Here is a 17,500-nt window from a genome sequence, read left to right on the forward strand (position 1 = left end):
CTCGAGTAGCGAAAAGCATGACGCTTTAATTTCTTTCGTTTTATTCCCATATAAATATTTCTTCAACTTGCATTTGCTAACTTTATTATTGCCTTTTCTGTCCGACTAGTTGGGTGATACTAAAACAATTAGACCCTTCGCCCTCAAGGGCCACTGCTGGGCCACGGGTCAATAGCCCATTCGGCTTCGCCTCATGGGCTATTGGCCCGTAGCCCTTGCGGGCTACGGGTGTAATTGTTAATTATCACTTTTGTTACAGTAGAGCCCAGTTTTCGCACGGCCAAATAGGTTACTCCTGGTTACGATACTGCTTTGATATCGCACAAACGCACAAGAAATTCAAAACCAACCTAATCTCAGAGATATGTTCAAGGAATCTCCCTTGATCTCTTATAGAAAAGGAAAATCGCTTTAAGATATGGTTGTCAAAGCAAAAGTGTGAAGTCTACGACAGGGGCACCCAACGTCAATTTTCGGAAAATATCTGTTCGGAAGACGATTTGAGATCTAGAATTTTCGGAACATTTGTTTTAAAATTTCTTGTTTGCCTGCCTGTCCTAGGATTTTCGAACATCTAAAAAATGGTATAATTGCCCATTTTTAACGGATTTTTACCCTAAAAAGGTCACCTAGAATTTTCGGAAGCCTTTTTTCTGGCTGAAATTTTCGAAAAGGTAAGTTTTAATCCCTATAATTTTCGGATCACTAGACTTTCAGCTAGGAAATCCGAACAGATAAAAAAAATTTAGGGGATAAAAATATGCCTATATCTACCGTTTAAATACTAAAATACGTTTAACAATGCTATGTTTAAGTGGTTTTGAACTATATTCTCGTTGGGTGCCCCTGCTACGACGATGACACCATGGTCGAGTTGGTCTGTCACGGGAGGCAGTGTGGCCGAGGCGGGAGTGGTTAGGGCCCGTGCCTTGAGACCCGGTGATCGCATTCTGACCTCTCACTGAATTTGTTTCAGGTAGTCCCTGGATCATCTTCCTGGCGCACTTGTAAAATAGCCAACTGGTTTGCCTCCCGCCAGTTGGGATTCTTAACAATTATATATGTTAAATGCTCGGAGATATTAGCTACTAGCTACTCTGAAATCCGAGGGTAAACACAGTGATTTTTTTTTTAAAACCCATTTTACACACATCGTACCCTAAATTTACAGCCGCCGCCGTCGTTGCTATCGTCCAGAGTTTCGAAGCAAGCAACCGTGGACAATTTTCCTGTCGGTGTACGTTGGATCATATATATATATATTATACATAAACGTGAAAACCTTATCTTTGAGTCGAAGAGTGCTCTACAATCCTGGAGCTTGATAATTACTTGCGTAAGAAAGGAAAAATTAAAACATTAAAACACTACAGATCTGTTTCGAAAGGGCCTGATGGTCCTCTCTCGTCAGGTGCATAACACACTGCCTGGCTAACTTTCCTTATAAAAGGAAAGTTAGCCAGGCAGTGTTTTATGCACCTGACGAGAGAGGACCATCAGGCCCTTTCGAAACAGATCTGTAGTGTTTTAATGTTTTAATTTTTTCCTTTCCTACGCAAGTAATTATATATATATATATATATATATGTACATAGAAGCAATTCAATGTAAACTCTCATTACACCCGAAGAAGGCTGGTTTGGCCAGCCGAAATATAGTACATCACTAAAATCAAATCTACGTTGTATCGGCTCTTGCTTAAAATATTTAGTTGCTATCGTCATCGTCCTCAGTTCTCCCTAAATTTGGACAGTGATCCTGCAACCTCATTTCCAGGTTGAGAAACTAATTAAGCAACAGCCGGTACAACGTAGATTTGATTTTAGTGGGTCTCAGGTCCGTGAGTGGGTTGGGAACGAGGTTAGTGGTCCCGTATTTGGGGATAGCGTGACCCATATTTGGAACAAGAGCGTTCCATATTTGGACACTCAAATTGCCCGCCTTTGTGCACGCTTGTCGGTTGACCAATGAAATCTCGAGATTCTCTCGAACTTCTCGTGACCGAAAACACGGGATCGATGTGAAGAGGAAAATAACACGAGTGTTTTAGTGGCCAAAAAACAACAGTGACACGAGAAACAAATGACTTGGTAGTATTGGATTTTTTTAGTATTTTCACTAATGTCTGAACAGTTTCTTAATTAAGCTGGTCATTTTAGATCGATTTGTCTTCCAAGACGTTGCAACTCAAAATCAACATGCTTTGTTGGTGGACTTCTTTTAAGTAGCCTCACTACTGACTCGCTGTTACACTACACTTTTCAGGAAAACCAGAGAAAACGATTCAAGGAAAGTAAACTTCGACCCTTTGTAGTCGAAAATTCAATGGGAAGAGGCGTCAAACATGATGTACGTACAAAGTTAAGCTTAAATGTTTGAGAAATCAGATGATTTCAGTCAATTATATTATCGCTTCCGAGGCCGGTACCTTTATAAATCTTTTGTTTATCCGATTTTCAGACAATTTCTTTAGGGAAGGCTTTTTTTGCTGGTGCATTGAGTGGAACATGTTCGACGTTACTTTTTCAACCGTTTGATTTGGTTAAAACTCGGTTGCAAGTGGAAGGTCTATCTTTGACAAGTACACCTGCTGGAACTGGGAAGCTGAAAATAGGGTACGGATCATATTTCGTTTGTATTAAAAGAAGGTTTGATTTTGCATTTAGGAATTCATAAATTCAGCTGTTTTAAAATTAGAAATGAATGTAATATAATGTAGTATTATTATGTTCTGTAGGGGAAATAATGGCATGTTGTACATACTTTGCTCTGTGGCTCGGAGGGAACACATTGTTGGTCTTTGGAGAGGTCTAGTTCCAGTGAGTATGACTTCATAGATAGGCGATCCGTTTAAAACCAGCAATCTCTCTATCACTTTATTTATATTAGTGTATAGACTTATGCCAACCATAGACCCCTTTCATAAATGGCGCCCACTTTTACAGTCTTTTGTTTTGTGCTAATTAGACCTACTGCCCTCATTTTGAAACAAATATTCTTTTGTAATTTGCTTGTCGTAGCGAGGCTAGAAAGGCTTATTAGCATTAAAACAAAAGAATATTTTATTTGGCCGCCATTCTGAAAGAGGTCAATTTGAAGCAAATGAAGAAGACAACAATACCTTGACATCGTTCAGTCCATGTGGTCACCATCCCTTGGCATGAGTGTGTGATGTGGATCTAGATCTATAACTGCTGTATTGTTCCTCAAGACCAAAAACTCTTTCTCTTCCCACCCAGGTCCTTTGGGGAGGGAAGTAAGGGCAGCATAGTGCTAGGGATAAAAATAATTTGTATTGTTTTTGGTGGTTTCCGTCTTGGCAGGTTTTAAGCAATACTGAAACTTGCTGCATGCTGCTGAAACTGGAAGGATAAACTCTATGCTTTGATCAGACAAAATTTTAGCATCGCTCTTTGGTTCTCTTATGTTCGTTCATTCCATCCACTCATTATGGTGCAAACCGGTGACCTGATGAATGGGAAATTAATTACAGTGTCCTTCAAAAATATGCACTCTGGAGTGGATTGAAGCTTTCAGCCACTTTTATTTTTTGCTGCTACCAATCATGTTTGCAGCAACAGTTGGCTGGCAGTTAGAAACAGCATCAGACAAAGTGATAGAATAAGCCAATCACAATACTGGATATTGGTGGGAGGGCTAGGTTTTTGGTATGGATCACAGAAGTGTGATGGGAGGAAGGAGAGTTTCAGGAGAAGACAACATCGGGAGAAAAAAGTTGAGGGGGTATAAGCTCCCCCCCCCCACCCCTCACTCTTTGCACCCCCTTCCCCTCCCCCTCACTCTCTTCTGCCCCCTTCCAGTGATGGATAGCAGTGAGAATTTAAATGCACGTGGGAAGCGGCTAGAGCACGAAAGAAGTGTAGGGGGAAACACGAGCTGATAGGCGAGTGATTCTCCCTACTTCTTGAGTGCTCTAGTTTAGTTTTAACCTTTTTAGATGTTTTAAATCCCATTTCTTAGAACTTCAATTATGATCACAGATCGCTCCAACAGTTTTACAAACAACAGAATATACTGACAAATCAAAGCAAGTTGTGTGAGTTATTTAAGTCCGTGCCTTGCGTCCTGGCACGCATTAAAATTTTGATGATGCATTTTTTGGATTTTATTTGCGTAAAAATGCACGATTTCTGCGTTAACGCGATCCCTGCATTTCTGCGGATTATGGCGTGAGCTTTCGTTTGTTCCGTGCTTTGTACTCTCATAAAGCACGCTGTTTAAACCAATGAGAGCGCACGTTATATAGAAACTTTATTATAAAATATTTTAATAGCCATTTCTGTACTATTTTCATCCATAACAGTCTGCAACTGATTGACAAACTGATCTACTTGATGGGGACAATAATTTATCATAAAAATTTTGTAGAGCCACAACACTTACAAGTGACACCCATGACAGGTGTTACAGGTTACGGGTTGAACTGAGAACCCAGCATGCAGGCTAATTAACAACTACACTGTATTCACTGAAGTGGAGGAGGCTAGAGGTGGATATTTACCGAGCCGCTAAGCGCGGAGGTAAGTATTCACTACTAGCCACCAACACTGAGGTGAATAGTTGTTTTGTTACATACTAAAACAGTGAGATAATATAGCACAAAAAGATGATTTTAACTAAGGTATTTATTCCTGCAAAGATTGTAACATTTTCGGACACAAATTCTGTGCAAATTGCTCAGAAGTGAATAGCAAAGGATATCCAGAGTTTGAGTAGCCAATCAGCGTGTGCATTCAATGCTATCCACTACCGGTATTTTAGTATACACTATTAATTATTATTGGAAATGTGAACTTCTGTTTTTGTGTGTCGTCGAAACAGGCAGAAAGGTCCGTACACCCAGATGGCTTCCTTCCTTTAATACCAGATACATTGTAATGCTGTCATTAAATATCTTAATCAATTATAAATTTCTACAAAAGAAAAAAAAGAAGTCTAACACTCTAAACTTTCTTTTCTTTTTCTCTTCATTCCAGTCACTATCAAGATGTGTCCCAGGGATTGGAATGTACTTCTGTACCCTTCATGGCTTAACACAAAATTTTGGCAGGTGTGAATGTAAAAATTTGCAATTTAGTTGGTGAGGTGCATGGATGTGGTTCAGAGAACATCATTGACAGAACAACAGTGACAATTTTCACTATCAAATATGGCTATTGTATTATATTGATCATGCTGTCTTCAGGATTTTATAAAATAATAAGGATAGAATGAACACTCTCAATGGTCAATATCTCTGTTTAGAAGAGAGAATGGAAACACGGCTGTGACGTCACACAAATTTTGATTGGTTATAAATGTAGTCAGACGTGCATTTTGATTGGCTGGTAGAAAATATGAGCGTGTATCAAGAAAATCTGTTTCAATCAAGAAGTAAAAAAAAACAGCATTTTCCTTTGTTTGTTGAATTATCCTTGAGGAATATTTTATAAAAGCAATAGAGGACTTTTTTTCCGTGTTTCCATAGTCTCATGTAAATACTCGGGGAAGTTGGGAGAATTCTCGACAGTTATGCAAACCCTTGACCGCGTATCTGGTTTGCATAACTGTCTCTAATTCTCCCAACTCGCCCTCGTGTTTAGATGAAGCTATGGAAACACGGAAAACCTCCTCTATTGCTTAATTAATAGTTTAATTTATTAACAACATCTACATCCACTCAAAATCTTATAACTAGTTGTCCCCTTGAACCCATTCCTTCCTAAGGGCTGATTTACACGGTATGATTTTTGTCGCATGCGACAAACTTACGACAGGCTTACTACTCGTTTACGATTGTTGTGTATGTCAGGGAAAATGTTGTAGCATTTTAAAACATGTGAGTCTTAAAACGCTGCAACAATCGTAAGTCATGTCGTAGGCCTGTCGTAAGCTTGTCGCATGGCCATGGGACGAAATCGCACCGTTTAAATTGACCCTAAGTGTGACACATACATTTTACTCTGTCACACAATTTTAGTCATCAATGGGACTCAGTTTAGGGGTGGCAAAGCATTATTCAATTGATTGAAAATATTATTTAACAGTATTAACATCTGTTTTCTACTATTGTAGTAAAGAACCATCAATGGGCGAGTCACTGTTGATGGGAGCTTGTGCAAGAACAATAGTGGGAGTAACACTTTTACCAGTCACTGTGCTGAAAGCAAGATATGAGGTACTAAGAATTTCCATGAGGCATAAATTTGTGCAATTTTATAGGTACCCCTTTATAGACTGAGCAAGAGAACTTTTTTCCAGTTTACTTTGATGTGCTTCACTCACATCAAATTGCAAGACTACCGGGGGTACTCTTTGAATATCCTGAAATAATACTTTAATTTGCAAGACTTACAAAACTTTAAAAAGTGATAGGTTTAAAAAGTTTCGGAGAGTGGTCTAAGAATGCGGTTGAAAACTAGCCAAACCTTTGCGCAAGACTAAGTTGCAAAACTAAGAATTATTATGGTATGTGAATTATGATGAAGTAAGGAATGTGACATTCACTTGTAAAGCAGTCCCGCTTGTCAGTATTTGACCCGAATGCCTCCAAAGATAGGCAACAAACATTTGCTCTACCATGCACAGACCTTGACCAAACTGAAGCACATTAAATGATTTTGAGCCAAAGTGTCAAAGAAATCATGTTGTTAATGGAAAAGTCAATGGCATCAAAGGCCAGACATAAACCGCCAACATAAAATGAAATGGAGAAATCCCAGTAAACAATATTGAGGATAGACGTGGCATGCAGTAACACACAGATCACCTTCAGTTCAGGCTATATCATCACTCACAAATCCTTCTCAGTGTTGCCATCACCCATCAATATTTCTTCATCAAGGTATTCTGACTCAAACCATTAAATTTTACAATCAATGATTTTTCTTATGAGTCCTCCTCAGTAAATATATCATTGTTTGCTACTGCCACTGCTTGCAAATTGAAAGATTTGACTCTTAATTACTATAATTATAGATAACTGTTCAAAAGCTTATATGTACATGTACAGTACCAAGGAACATTTAGGGATTTCAGGCTCTTGATATAAAGTAGCATAATTTAATTAAAGAAGGGATTGAGATTGTAGTTGCAATGATGAGTTAACTTAGCTAAATGTAAACTTTGTTATTTACATGTACCATGCATAACTTATCAACAATCATTACAATGACGTCATTGAGTAGCCAATGTCAGTAATAATTTATTGATGGATAATCAATTAACTGACTAGTCATTGACTATTGGTGATGATCAATGAGTACATAATCGATGAATAATCAAATCCAAATAACTTTGCGGCCTATCGATTACTCATCAATGTCATCAACTTTTCATGATGTCATTGATTGCCCACTGATGTTATTGATTACTCATTGATAACCTATTGATTACTCATCAAATACCCAACAATTACTCATCACTATGATACTGCACAAGTATTACAGATTTCTTGCTTTCTTGTACCAAATGAATGTTTTTGTTTGTGATTCTTGTGTCTGTGTTACACATTTTTTTTCCTAGTACATACCTGTTTAATACATGTATTACATGACTAAAAATTGTGGCCTATCGATTAGTTATTGATTACTCATTGATCATCATCAATAATCACTGACTAACCCATCGATTATCTAACGATTATTCATTGATGTTGTTGATGTCATTGAGTAGTTATGCCTGGTATTTAGAAAGCAGTCGTTTGCTCAATGTTCTTTTATATTTATTGCTTTTATTGCAGAGTGGTGTTTTCAAGTACAATAGTATGTTCCATGCACTGATATCAATCTGGAGGAGTGAAGGAGTTAGAGGTGATTACAAAACTCAGACAATTAAGATAAAGCATTTTGGTTTACATAAAACAGGGTCTTCTGATAAATTTATTACTTTGAAGAATAATAAATTATCCTACCCATTAAGCAGAAAAGTGTTTGTTAGTGAATACATTTCCATAATGGGACTTGCGAAGTGTTCAATGAGGTGTTGAATGATTTGCGAGGTGTTCAACAATTTGGATGATTGTTTAACTTATTGGGCGTGGACACACATATTTGGTGAAATATGTAATAGGCACATGCCCTTCCACGAGGTCAAGGTCAGACGCCAGTCTTTACCCTGGATCACTACTGATTTACGGCATCTTGTGAATCTATGTTACAAAACCCTCTTTAAGGCTAAACTATCAAACAACCAAGATCTATGGACAGAGTATCATTTATTGGGAAACAGGGTTCGAAAGAAGTCATAGTAGCCTACTAAAAGCAAGTGCTATATGGTTTATTTGACATAGTCAAGGACTGTATTTCATACTGGAACTTGGTCAAAAAAGCCGCTTACACTGAGCTTAGCGTCCCAGCCCATACTGGGTAATTTACGCCACCAGATGAGACAGTTGCAGCTTCTGATTATACATGTAGGAAAGTGCAGATCCTTAATTAAAAATAATTTTACCATCAGTGACTTACATGTATGCTTTGGCTGTGGGAAATCCCTCTTGGATGAGTTGGAGAAATTAATACATGTACGTGCTGCAAAGATCATCTACGTCCTGAATTGGTACACATCAAGTGATCATATATTACTAATTAAAACAGCTTGGTCTATAGGTTCATTTTAATTTTAAAAGTCTTTGTAAACAGTTACTGTAGTTTTAATGTTTTAGATACAGAATCACATCAGATCCGATATACATGTAATTTTATCATTACATGATGTTGTTGTTGTTGTTGTTGCTGAGAACAAATTCGTGTGCCAATAGAGCGTTTTCACTCACGTGACCAGCAGCTATATTGGATTACTGAAACTAAAGAAAGTGTTTGCATCAAAATAGAGTTCAATTCTGGCAGGATTAGTTTGGTACACCATCATGGCCGCCATTTCTTTGTTTTGGAACACCAACAGGGCTGCCGTGACGTCATGTGAAAATGCTCTATAGCAAGCCTTTCAATCTGCCCTTAGTTAAAGCCATAGGTGTAGCTGTATATACTTTTAAATACCAAGGAACAAAAGAGGTATATAATATGTTTTCATGTTTATTTTTCATAGGCCTGTATAGTGGATTATTGGCCACGGTCGCACGAGATGCCCCCTTTTCAGGCATTTATTTTATGTTCTATACCAGAATTAAGGGATTAGCAAAGTATGGTAAGATTTATGACTAAGCACTTGCGCACGAATATTAATATTTGTTGAAAAATTATGCAAGTCATTTATTTAAGTACATGTAGCAAAACAATGTAAGTACCAGGCAGGAATTGAATCTACGATAGGACATTAATGATATTTTGTTACACCAATGGTTAGCAGCTCTAACCATAGTTCAAATAGAAATGAACAAGATTGGGTTGACTGATCGTGCATGGATGTGTTATACATGTATATGGTATCAATATTTTTTTTCTTTTCTGGCAGAACTGAGGTCACCTGAACTGAACCCTGCTGAAACATTTGTTTGCGGTGCGTTGGCGGGTGTTTTCGCGTCAATACTTACTCAGCCAGCAGATGTAGTGAAGACAAGGCTCCAACTGTATCCCCACAAGTTCACTGGCAATGGCGATGCTGTCTCGTCCATTTTAAAAGTGAGATGTCAGTTCACCTTTACATTCGATTGTTCAGTTCTGGAGATACATGTAACTAGAATCTACCAAAGGGTTTTAAGTTAGACTAATCATTATAACTTCAAATCACAACATATCCACACTTTAAACAATGAACCTCTTCTTAGCCGGTTACATTACATGATTGTATCTTCTACTCTATTATTTGATAGGCTGACTCCTGTAGAATACGGCTACTATTCATTTGAACATCTGACAGAAAATGATCATTTTTCCCCTATGATTTTCTTTTCAGGCAGATGGAGTGACCGGGCTTTTTAAGGGAATAGTTCCTCGAACTCTTAGGAAAACTCTTATGGCAGCTTTGTCATGGACAGTTTATGAACAGGTGCTGCAATTAGCTCGATTGCGATTAAACACCGAAGTTGATTTACTAGAAGAGCTATGAAACCTTTCAAGAAATGAGTTTTAAGATTTCTTGGTCAAGTACAGCTGTAGTATACAAAAAATGGTGATGATGAGTATTATGGCAAGAGCAATGACAGAGCGATTTTTTTGTAATGGTGATGCAGTGACTTGAATTGACTGCTAATTTTACTGTTAAAATTCTTAAGAATCTGTCGAGTGATTTATCATTCTGCCGAGAAATCAGTCAGCTGTATTATACATTGTTAATATTTGTCTGGTCTGAATTGACAATTGCAACAAATTATTTATTGTTTTTCAGAATTCAGGTAGGACAAATTTCATGTTAAGTGATTGATTTCTCTCAGAGGAAATGTTGATCATTGCTTATTGTAAGCAACTGTAGGAGCTTGCTAACCACGAAAAGAGACGCTTTGGTGTCGGGAAAATTGGACGACGTTAAAAACGTTTTGTCCTCCTTTTGCAAGTACCGTATTTACTCGATTAAACGCCGCAGATGGAAGGAAAAATACCAATAAACGCCGTCCTCGAAGAAACGCGCCGCATCCAATCAGAAGAATCCGGCGTTTGTTCGAGGATTGTAAGAAAAAAAAAACAGATACACGTTTAATTCTTTGGGCGTTGATCACAAGCCAGACAATTGCGATTTTATTTCAACAAAAATGCGAGACATTATAACGTTTAACGTGTTTTTATTTAAATAATATTTACAGTTGATATCCATGTACCGTAATTGTTGTCAGCGATGTAAGAAATATGAGTTTGAAATAAACGCCGCATGGGACATCCTCAAAATTGAATAAACGCCGCGGCGTTTTATAATCGAGCAAATACGGTAGTTTAATTTTAATTTTTGTTTTCCCTCTCTCTTAACAGATTTCAAGGAAACTTGGGTTGACATAATTAACTGCGATAAATCTGCAGACGAGTCAATAGCTCGTCTATAGCAGAGTTTTGTGCAGGCAGGCGCGAAACCGACTTTTCTCGCAGCAAGAGATTCCTTAAAGTCAAGAAAACAACTGGGATTCAGTGCTAGAACACAAATATGGACCACATCTCCACACTTGTGATTTTGTTCACTCCAAACCACAAATGATAGGAAATTATAATAATTATAATTAAAAGGTAAAGGGAAACTCTCTGTTACGAGCCTGAAGGGCCCATCAGGCGGCGCTTATTTCCGGTTTCCAATAATTAACAATTATTTGGCACTTATTCCCATGGTGCAACGCAGATCCTCAACAGAGCTTCAAGGAGTCCACTATTCCCAAGGAATGAAAGCTATGCAAGAAGAAGAGAGTGTAGAAGACTAGATTCTTTGCTGTTACACCGTGGTCAGCAACAATGCTTATTCAAAAAGATTTTCATACATGTACCTTACTAAGATTTGGTTTTATCAACGGAGTTGATAATGTAAATTGGCCACCGTACAGAGATTCTAAAAGCTGACGTTTCGAGCGTTAGCCCTTCGTCAGAGCGAATTGGATTCGCTCTGACGAAGGGCTAACGCTCGAAACGTCAGCTTTTAGAATCTCTGTACGGTGGCCAATTTACATTATCAACTCCGTTGATAAAACCAAGTTTTTGTATACTACTTCCCCACCGACGCAGCACCACAGTTTCTTTAGAAACTACCCCTTCATACCTTACTAAGAGCCCACTAAGAGCCAGTTATTTATAATTAATTGAGACATCTATGGTATTTTACAAATATTCTACTCAATAGCGATTTTTTATGTAGTTTGCAAATAAAGGACATTGTTTAAAGTCTACAGAAAGCATGTTGCACTAATGTTTGTTCGATGTGAAAAAAAAGTTCACCCTGAAAATCATGTAAAGAGCTGTATAGTTTGACATCTCGTGTATATGCTTTATAGCCTGCGAACGCAGACGTATTTCCTACGGTCGTTTCTCTTCCCCGAAACGACCGCCGGAAATGCGTCTGCGTTCTCGCAGTCTATATGCTTGATTGAAACAAAAAAGACTAATAATTTATCAGTGGGTGGGGCATATGAAGTAAAGTGGTCTGTAGTTGCTGGCCAACCCGTGACCGGCCAAGGCGTACCTCAGGGGTCTGTCTTGGGGACCTTGTTGTTCAGCCTATTCATGAACGATTTACCTTGTGTTGTTAAGAAGTCTAGCGTTCAGTCATATGTTGATGATGCAAAGGTTTATCTCTCTTCCTCCTCTTCCTCTTCCAATGACATCGATTTCTGTCTTTTTAAAATCTCCGAAGTTTTTCATTTAACGCTGCTTCGTGCTGTTCTAGTCAGCTACTGATAAACCCTATAGTAAAACTAAATTCATCCTGTTTGCAACGAGACAGCTCCTGAGCAAAGTTTCGGACGTCAAAGTCCCCTTCTTAGCCCAATAACTTGTTCCATTATCTTCAGTTAGGACCTTGGTATCATACTTAACTCTAGCCTTACATTTAATGAACATGTCAACACCTTGACGTCGTCTTTTCTATCTGTTTTGAGTCAGATAAGCAAAGTTAGGCATCTGTTTTCCAAACCTGTATTCTTTACTATTTTGAGCTCTTTGGTATTCAGTGAACTTTTTTAATTGTTCAGCAGTCCAGGGTGGTACTTTTAAGCAGAATATACACAAACTGCAACTTGGGAAAAACGTTGCTGCTCTCGTGCTAGCAAATACTCCCGGGGGGTGTACTTCCTATCTTAAAATAGGCTAATGGGGATGTGCCGCTGGATGGGGTCGCATTTTCACGACTGGATTGACTACAATGGGGTTGCATTTTCAACAGAGTTCCCGACAGAGCTACTAGAATGGGGTCGCAAATTGTCGGAATTTTGGGGGTAAGAGAATTCTGGCTAGTGGGATTTAAAAATGGCAAGATTCGCGGTAAATTGACCCAAGTAACCCCCCCCCCCCCGGCAAATACTCCGCGGAAATTGGGCTGGTCCTCTATTGAAGATCAGCTGCTAGCACGTGACGCCATACATTTGTATAAGGTTGTGAACGGCCTCGCGCTCTCGTATTTAAGTAGTAATGTCAGCAAAAGATCAAATATCCATGTACACAATTACATCCGCAGACATACCGATAAATTAGATTTGTCTTTGTGCAGAACGGCTAATGCGCAACGTTCTTTTTACTATCGCTCCGTCAATACCAGGCTGGAACCCTCTTAGTGCCAACCCCAGAAAACTCGCCCGTTTTAAGCGCAATGCTAAACGAGAGGTGTGTCACGTCGTTTAATAACATCATTTTAGGCTGCTTAATAAATGTAATTTTTACTTACACATTTTCAAATAGTATAAAGATAATGTGTAATTAGCTTATTTTTTCTTAATAATTAGTGTAATTAGGTTCGAATTTATATGGTGTTTTTCCAGCTAGAAATGCATGTAGTTTCTTGTGTCTTCGTTGATTGTAGCAGAGTTCGTCACTTCAACAAGGTTGCCTTTCGAAATTTTTTTTGTCTCATTTTTGGAGCTTTTCTCAGTAATGGTCTCCACTTTGAATAGTCTCCAAAAACCTGCACTTTGGACGCTTTTGAAAACTAGCCAAATCTAATTATAGGCCGTTTTCCAAGCAGGTTTTTTTTGTTTTCATAGAAACACTCAACGTCCTTGGTCGAGTTGCTTCTCTTCCCGAATAAATCCTTCGACAAGGTGGTGGAGAATCCAGGTACCTCTTGCAGCAACTGAGTCCAACGAAAAAGAACAACAGTTCTGTTCCAGCGATAATCAGCCGACAACCCTGACCGGCCATAAAAAGAAGGACAAAGACCTGAACGAAACCCAGGAAGGCAAAAAGACAGAAAAAAATAAAGAGAGAGAAACAAAAATAACAAAGAGAAGGGAGAGAAAGAGAACGAAAGGAAGCTAGAACAAGAAACCTTGCCAGATCATAGGCCCTACTAGGCCGGAAAGCGGATACTGCAGAAGCCGAGGAAAAAGGCGAAGAAAAGAGAGTAGACCAAGAAGACGAAAAGAAGAAGGCCAGGAGCGTCGAGTGAGATAGACGAGAAAAGAACATAAGGGTAGTAAGGGAACATTACGAATGTACTTTTCCGTTTTCTAATCATATGAGAAACATTTAACTGAAACCTCAAATTAGTTGCTGTAACTAATTAAAAAGTCAGCGGGGTAAATTATTCTCCATCACACTTAATCTACTAATTCTTTTCTTTATATATGCCTTGCGGGTATTGAGCGGTAGGAGTCCTTTTAGTGCGTTAAGTCGTTACCCAGTCATCAAATAGTAAATTGATCTCAAACCCGAGACCGCGAATTCACTTCTGGTGCTCAGATCCACACTGATACATGTTCATGCCCTCAACATAGTATTACACAAGCGCAAATTTGAAATCATGAATGACGAACAGAGACACCTCCTTCAGGAAATGTTAACCGAAATGCCTGACTCGTTGACACATGGTATCTCTAAGGAATCGCATTGCAAATTTGCTTCTCTCTTCTAAGATGTCTTTCAACAGAAGCAACTCCCACACTGTTCGTTGGCAGACTCTTTTATTCGTCTGTCTCATTCTACGCTCCTGGCCTTCTTCTTTTTCGTCTTCTTGGCTCTCTTTCTTTTCTTCGCCATTTTCCTTGGCTTCTGCAGTATCAGCTTTATTCCTAGAAGGGCCAATGATCTGACAAGGTTTCTTGTTCTAGCTTCCTTTCGATCTCTTTCTTCTCCTTTCTCTTAATTTTTTTCTCTTATTTTTTAGTCTTATTTCCTTCTGTGTTTTGTTCAGGCCTTTGTCCTTTTTATCCCCGGTCAGTGTGGTCGGCAGATTGGGTGCTGGAAGTTTTCGTTGGACTCAGTTGCTGCGAGAGGGTACCTAGATTCTCCACTAGCGTGTTGAAGGACTTCTTGACGGAGAGTAGCAACTCCAATTAATACTCGTTTTTGGCAGAGGCTCTTTAATTCGTCTGATTAGCAACCGTAACAACAACTTGACTGCTCTATTTTACTGAACGATTCAATGACCCTACAGTACAGTATTTTTATACTAACTATAGTTGAGCTGTCAAGCCGTGTCAATCATACACACCTGCCAAGCGAAATACACTTGAAGCCTGAAAAATTCAGGACTTCAACGGGGTTTGAACCCGTGACCTTGCGATACCGGTGCGGGGCGTTCATAATTGCGAGCATGATAGCTTCATTTGATTTCATATCCGCAGTTCATATATGATCTATTTCACATATCATTTCATCGTTAATTCTTTCCTCACGGGAACATTAGAACCCCCAAATGACCAGCTCTCAACGTCAGTGGCTTCATAGCTCAGTTGGTTAGAGCGTCGCACCGGTATCGCGAAGTCATGGGTTCCAACCCCGTTGAAGTCCTGAATTTTTTAGTCTTCTCTATGCAATTGCAAAAATTGTGTTCACAACTGCGGGGATCATAGCTTCACTTGATTTCATATCCGCAGTTCATATATGATCTATTTCACATATCATTTCATCGATAATACCCTTTGTTTGCTCTCCAAAAATTTGTGTAAGCATTGTTTTATTTTCTCTTGGGACCATTATAAGTCCAAAGAGAAACTGGCGACAATGCTTATGCAAAATTTTGGAGGACCATCAGACTATTATGATATTTTTGAAAGTAGCTCTAATTACTATGTGTTGTTAAAAGATCGTTATTGAAGCCCTCTCCGAAACCCTTTTGTTGGCCCGTTAGTGAAAGGGACTATTATCTAGCTATCATGAATCCAGCTTGAAACCCGTGAAGACAGACTGAAAAAATGACAGAAGATACAAGGATAGGTTATGTCCAGGAAGTAATGGTTAAAGCAACCATTTCGTGAAAATACAGCAGTACTCAAGTACAAACATTCCATTCAGTTGTAAAACGAAAACTAATTAAACATTCCTTTTGAAAATACTCATTGATCATGGCTTTAACAGCAGAACTACAACCTGTGAGAGGTCTTTATATTTCGTCATTGAATCTAGGACATGTGGGGCGCCAATGCCAGTTCATCAGTACCGTTGCTGGGGAATTGTAAAAAAGAGACAAGCTGCCTTTCGGTTTTTTTTGCCTATTATTAAGGAGAACCAGGAGCCCGAGAGAACTCAAGATATATTTCACTCAAGAGACTTTGTTCTCGCTACTTTTCCATTCCCATAATGAAATACGTTTTGGGTTTTTTTTTTTTTTTGCATGAAAGTCATTTACTCTTGGGACTGTAACATGCTTCAGTGAACTGGATATCCATTGCTTTATAATGCAAATAAGCCCCCCCCCAAAATGAACTGTAATGGGTTTGTGAAAATGGCGAATAAGTCAGAACAACAAAACCTCCTCATTCATGCACTCATTCACTCATTTTTATTCGCACTATTTACAGGATAGTTAAAAAGAATGAACAACAGTATAGTTCTCAGCTGAGAAATTATATATAATAATTCAATTTCATTGTAGGGAAATGTGCGTAGCGGCCAAAGAAGCTAAAGCTTTCGTGTCTGCCATTACCACAGTAAAATAGATAGTCGAGGAAAATGGGGTGAAAAAAACGAAGGAATGGAGAAAAAGAAACTCAGATTATACTATAGGTTTTACAAAGGAAATGATAATATCACAAGCTTTACAATAATTATTAGACTGTAGGCTAGATGTGTTTGTCCAGTAACTTTAATTTATTGTATAAAGATCGTCAAACGAACTACTCAGTCCTTCCTTCTGAAGGGGATAGCTCAGTGGCCAATCTGTCATGTCTAAGCAGCAGCCACCTGGTCTACGTCACCTAGAATCAAGCAAGTCGTCAGGTCCTCATTAATGTCCTTGCATCCCGAACAGCATGGTCGTTATTTGAGCAGCCGGTCTAATCTGCAGGTCGCAGGTCGCGGGTTGCAGGTCACTGTTTCACCAATACAGAAAGTATCCTAAACATTCGTAAAAGCTAACCTTAAGCCTAAAAACTTTTGTTTAGGCCTAATTAGGCCTAAGGTTAGCTTTTAAGAATGTTTAGGGATACTTTCTGTATTGGTGAAACAATGACCTGTAACCCGCGACCTGCGACCTGCGACCTGCAAATTAGACCCGCCGTCCGTTTGAGTGAAGCAGTGATAGCGGCAACGTCAAGAAAATACCGTCCGCGTTATCATAACTATTTTTTGGTATCCTGGCAATTCTACAGTTTTTAAACAATTGACCCCTAACATCGAAACAATAAAAACCGAAGGATAGTAAAATGGTCTTGAAACAGGGCGCTAAAATTATTATTAATTGTCCATGGGATGAATTGTCTGACCGTTGGGCATTCGTTGTACATCGTGGGCGATCGGCGAAGTATCCCGCTTTACTGACTTTGTCCATCAGAGATGATCATCAAAACCCCAAACCGACATTTTTGCGAGGTTGAAGCCCAAGGGTTGAAGTTTGGAATTTCTCGCTATAAACCCCCACACGCACCATCCCTTCTAGTTTAAAGTCGTGTGTTAACATATTACAGGGTAACATAACTTTCTCCTGCGACATTTAGCGTCTGCACTGCTAAAATGAAGTTTAGGAATTCTGGTCATTGTATTGC

At 38.9% G+C, this 17,500-nt stretch overlaps 1 protein-coding gene across 1 annotated transcript; it reads left to right on the forward strand.

Annotated features, from left to right (window-relative positions):
* The first annotated feature begins 1,987 nt into the window (after nucleotides 1-1,987).
* LOC138022363 (mitochondrial glycine transporter-like) lies at nucleotides 1,988-11,837 on the forward strand. Its single transcript, XM_068869479.1, has 12 exons — nucleotides 1,988-2,090; nucleotides 2,266-2,349; nucleotides 2,461-2,615; nucleotides 2,738-2,819; nucleotides 4,998-5,071; nucleotides 6,076-6,178; nucleotides 7,742-7,811; nucleotides 9,046-9,144; nucleotides 9,412-9,578; nucleotides 9,853-9,945; nucleotides 10,860-11,373; nucleotides 11,638-11,837. The coding sequence occupies exons 2-11, from the start codon at nucleotides 2,326-2,328 to the stop codon at nucleotides 10,884-10,886; spliced, it is 894 nt and encodes a 297-aa protein (XP_068725580.1). The 5' UTR covers nucleotides 1,988-2,090; nucleotides 2,266-2,325; the 3' UTR covers nucleotides 10,887-11,373; nucleotides 11,638-11,837.
* The last annotated feature ends 5,663 nt before the right edge of the window (nucleotides 11,838-17,500 follow it).

This window comes from Montipora capricornis, chromosome 2, assembly GCF_036669925.1.
Source record: "Montipora capricornis isolate CH-2021 chromosome 2, ASM3666992v2, whole genome shotgun sequence".
Taxonomy (NCBI): Eukaryota; Metazoa; Cnidaria; class Anthozoa; order Scleractinia; family Acroporidae; genus Montipora; species Montipora capricornis.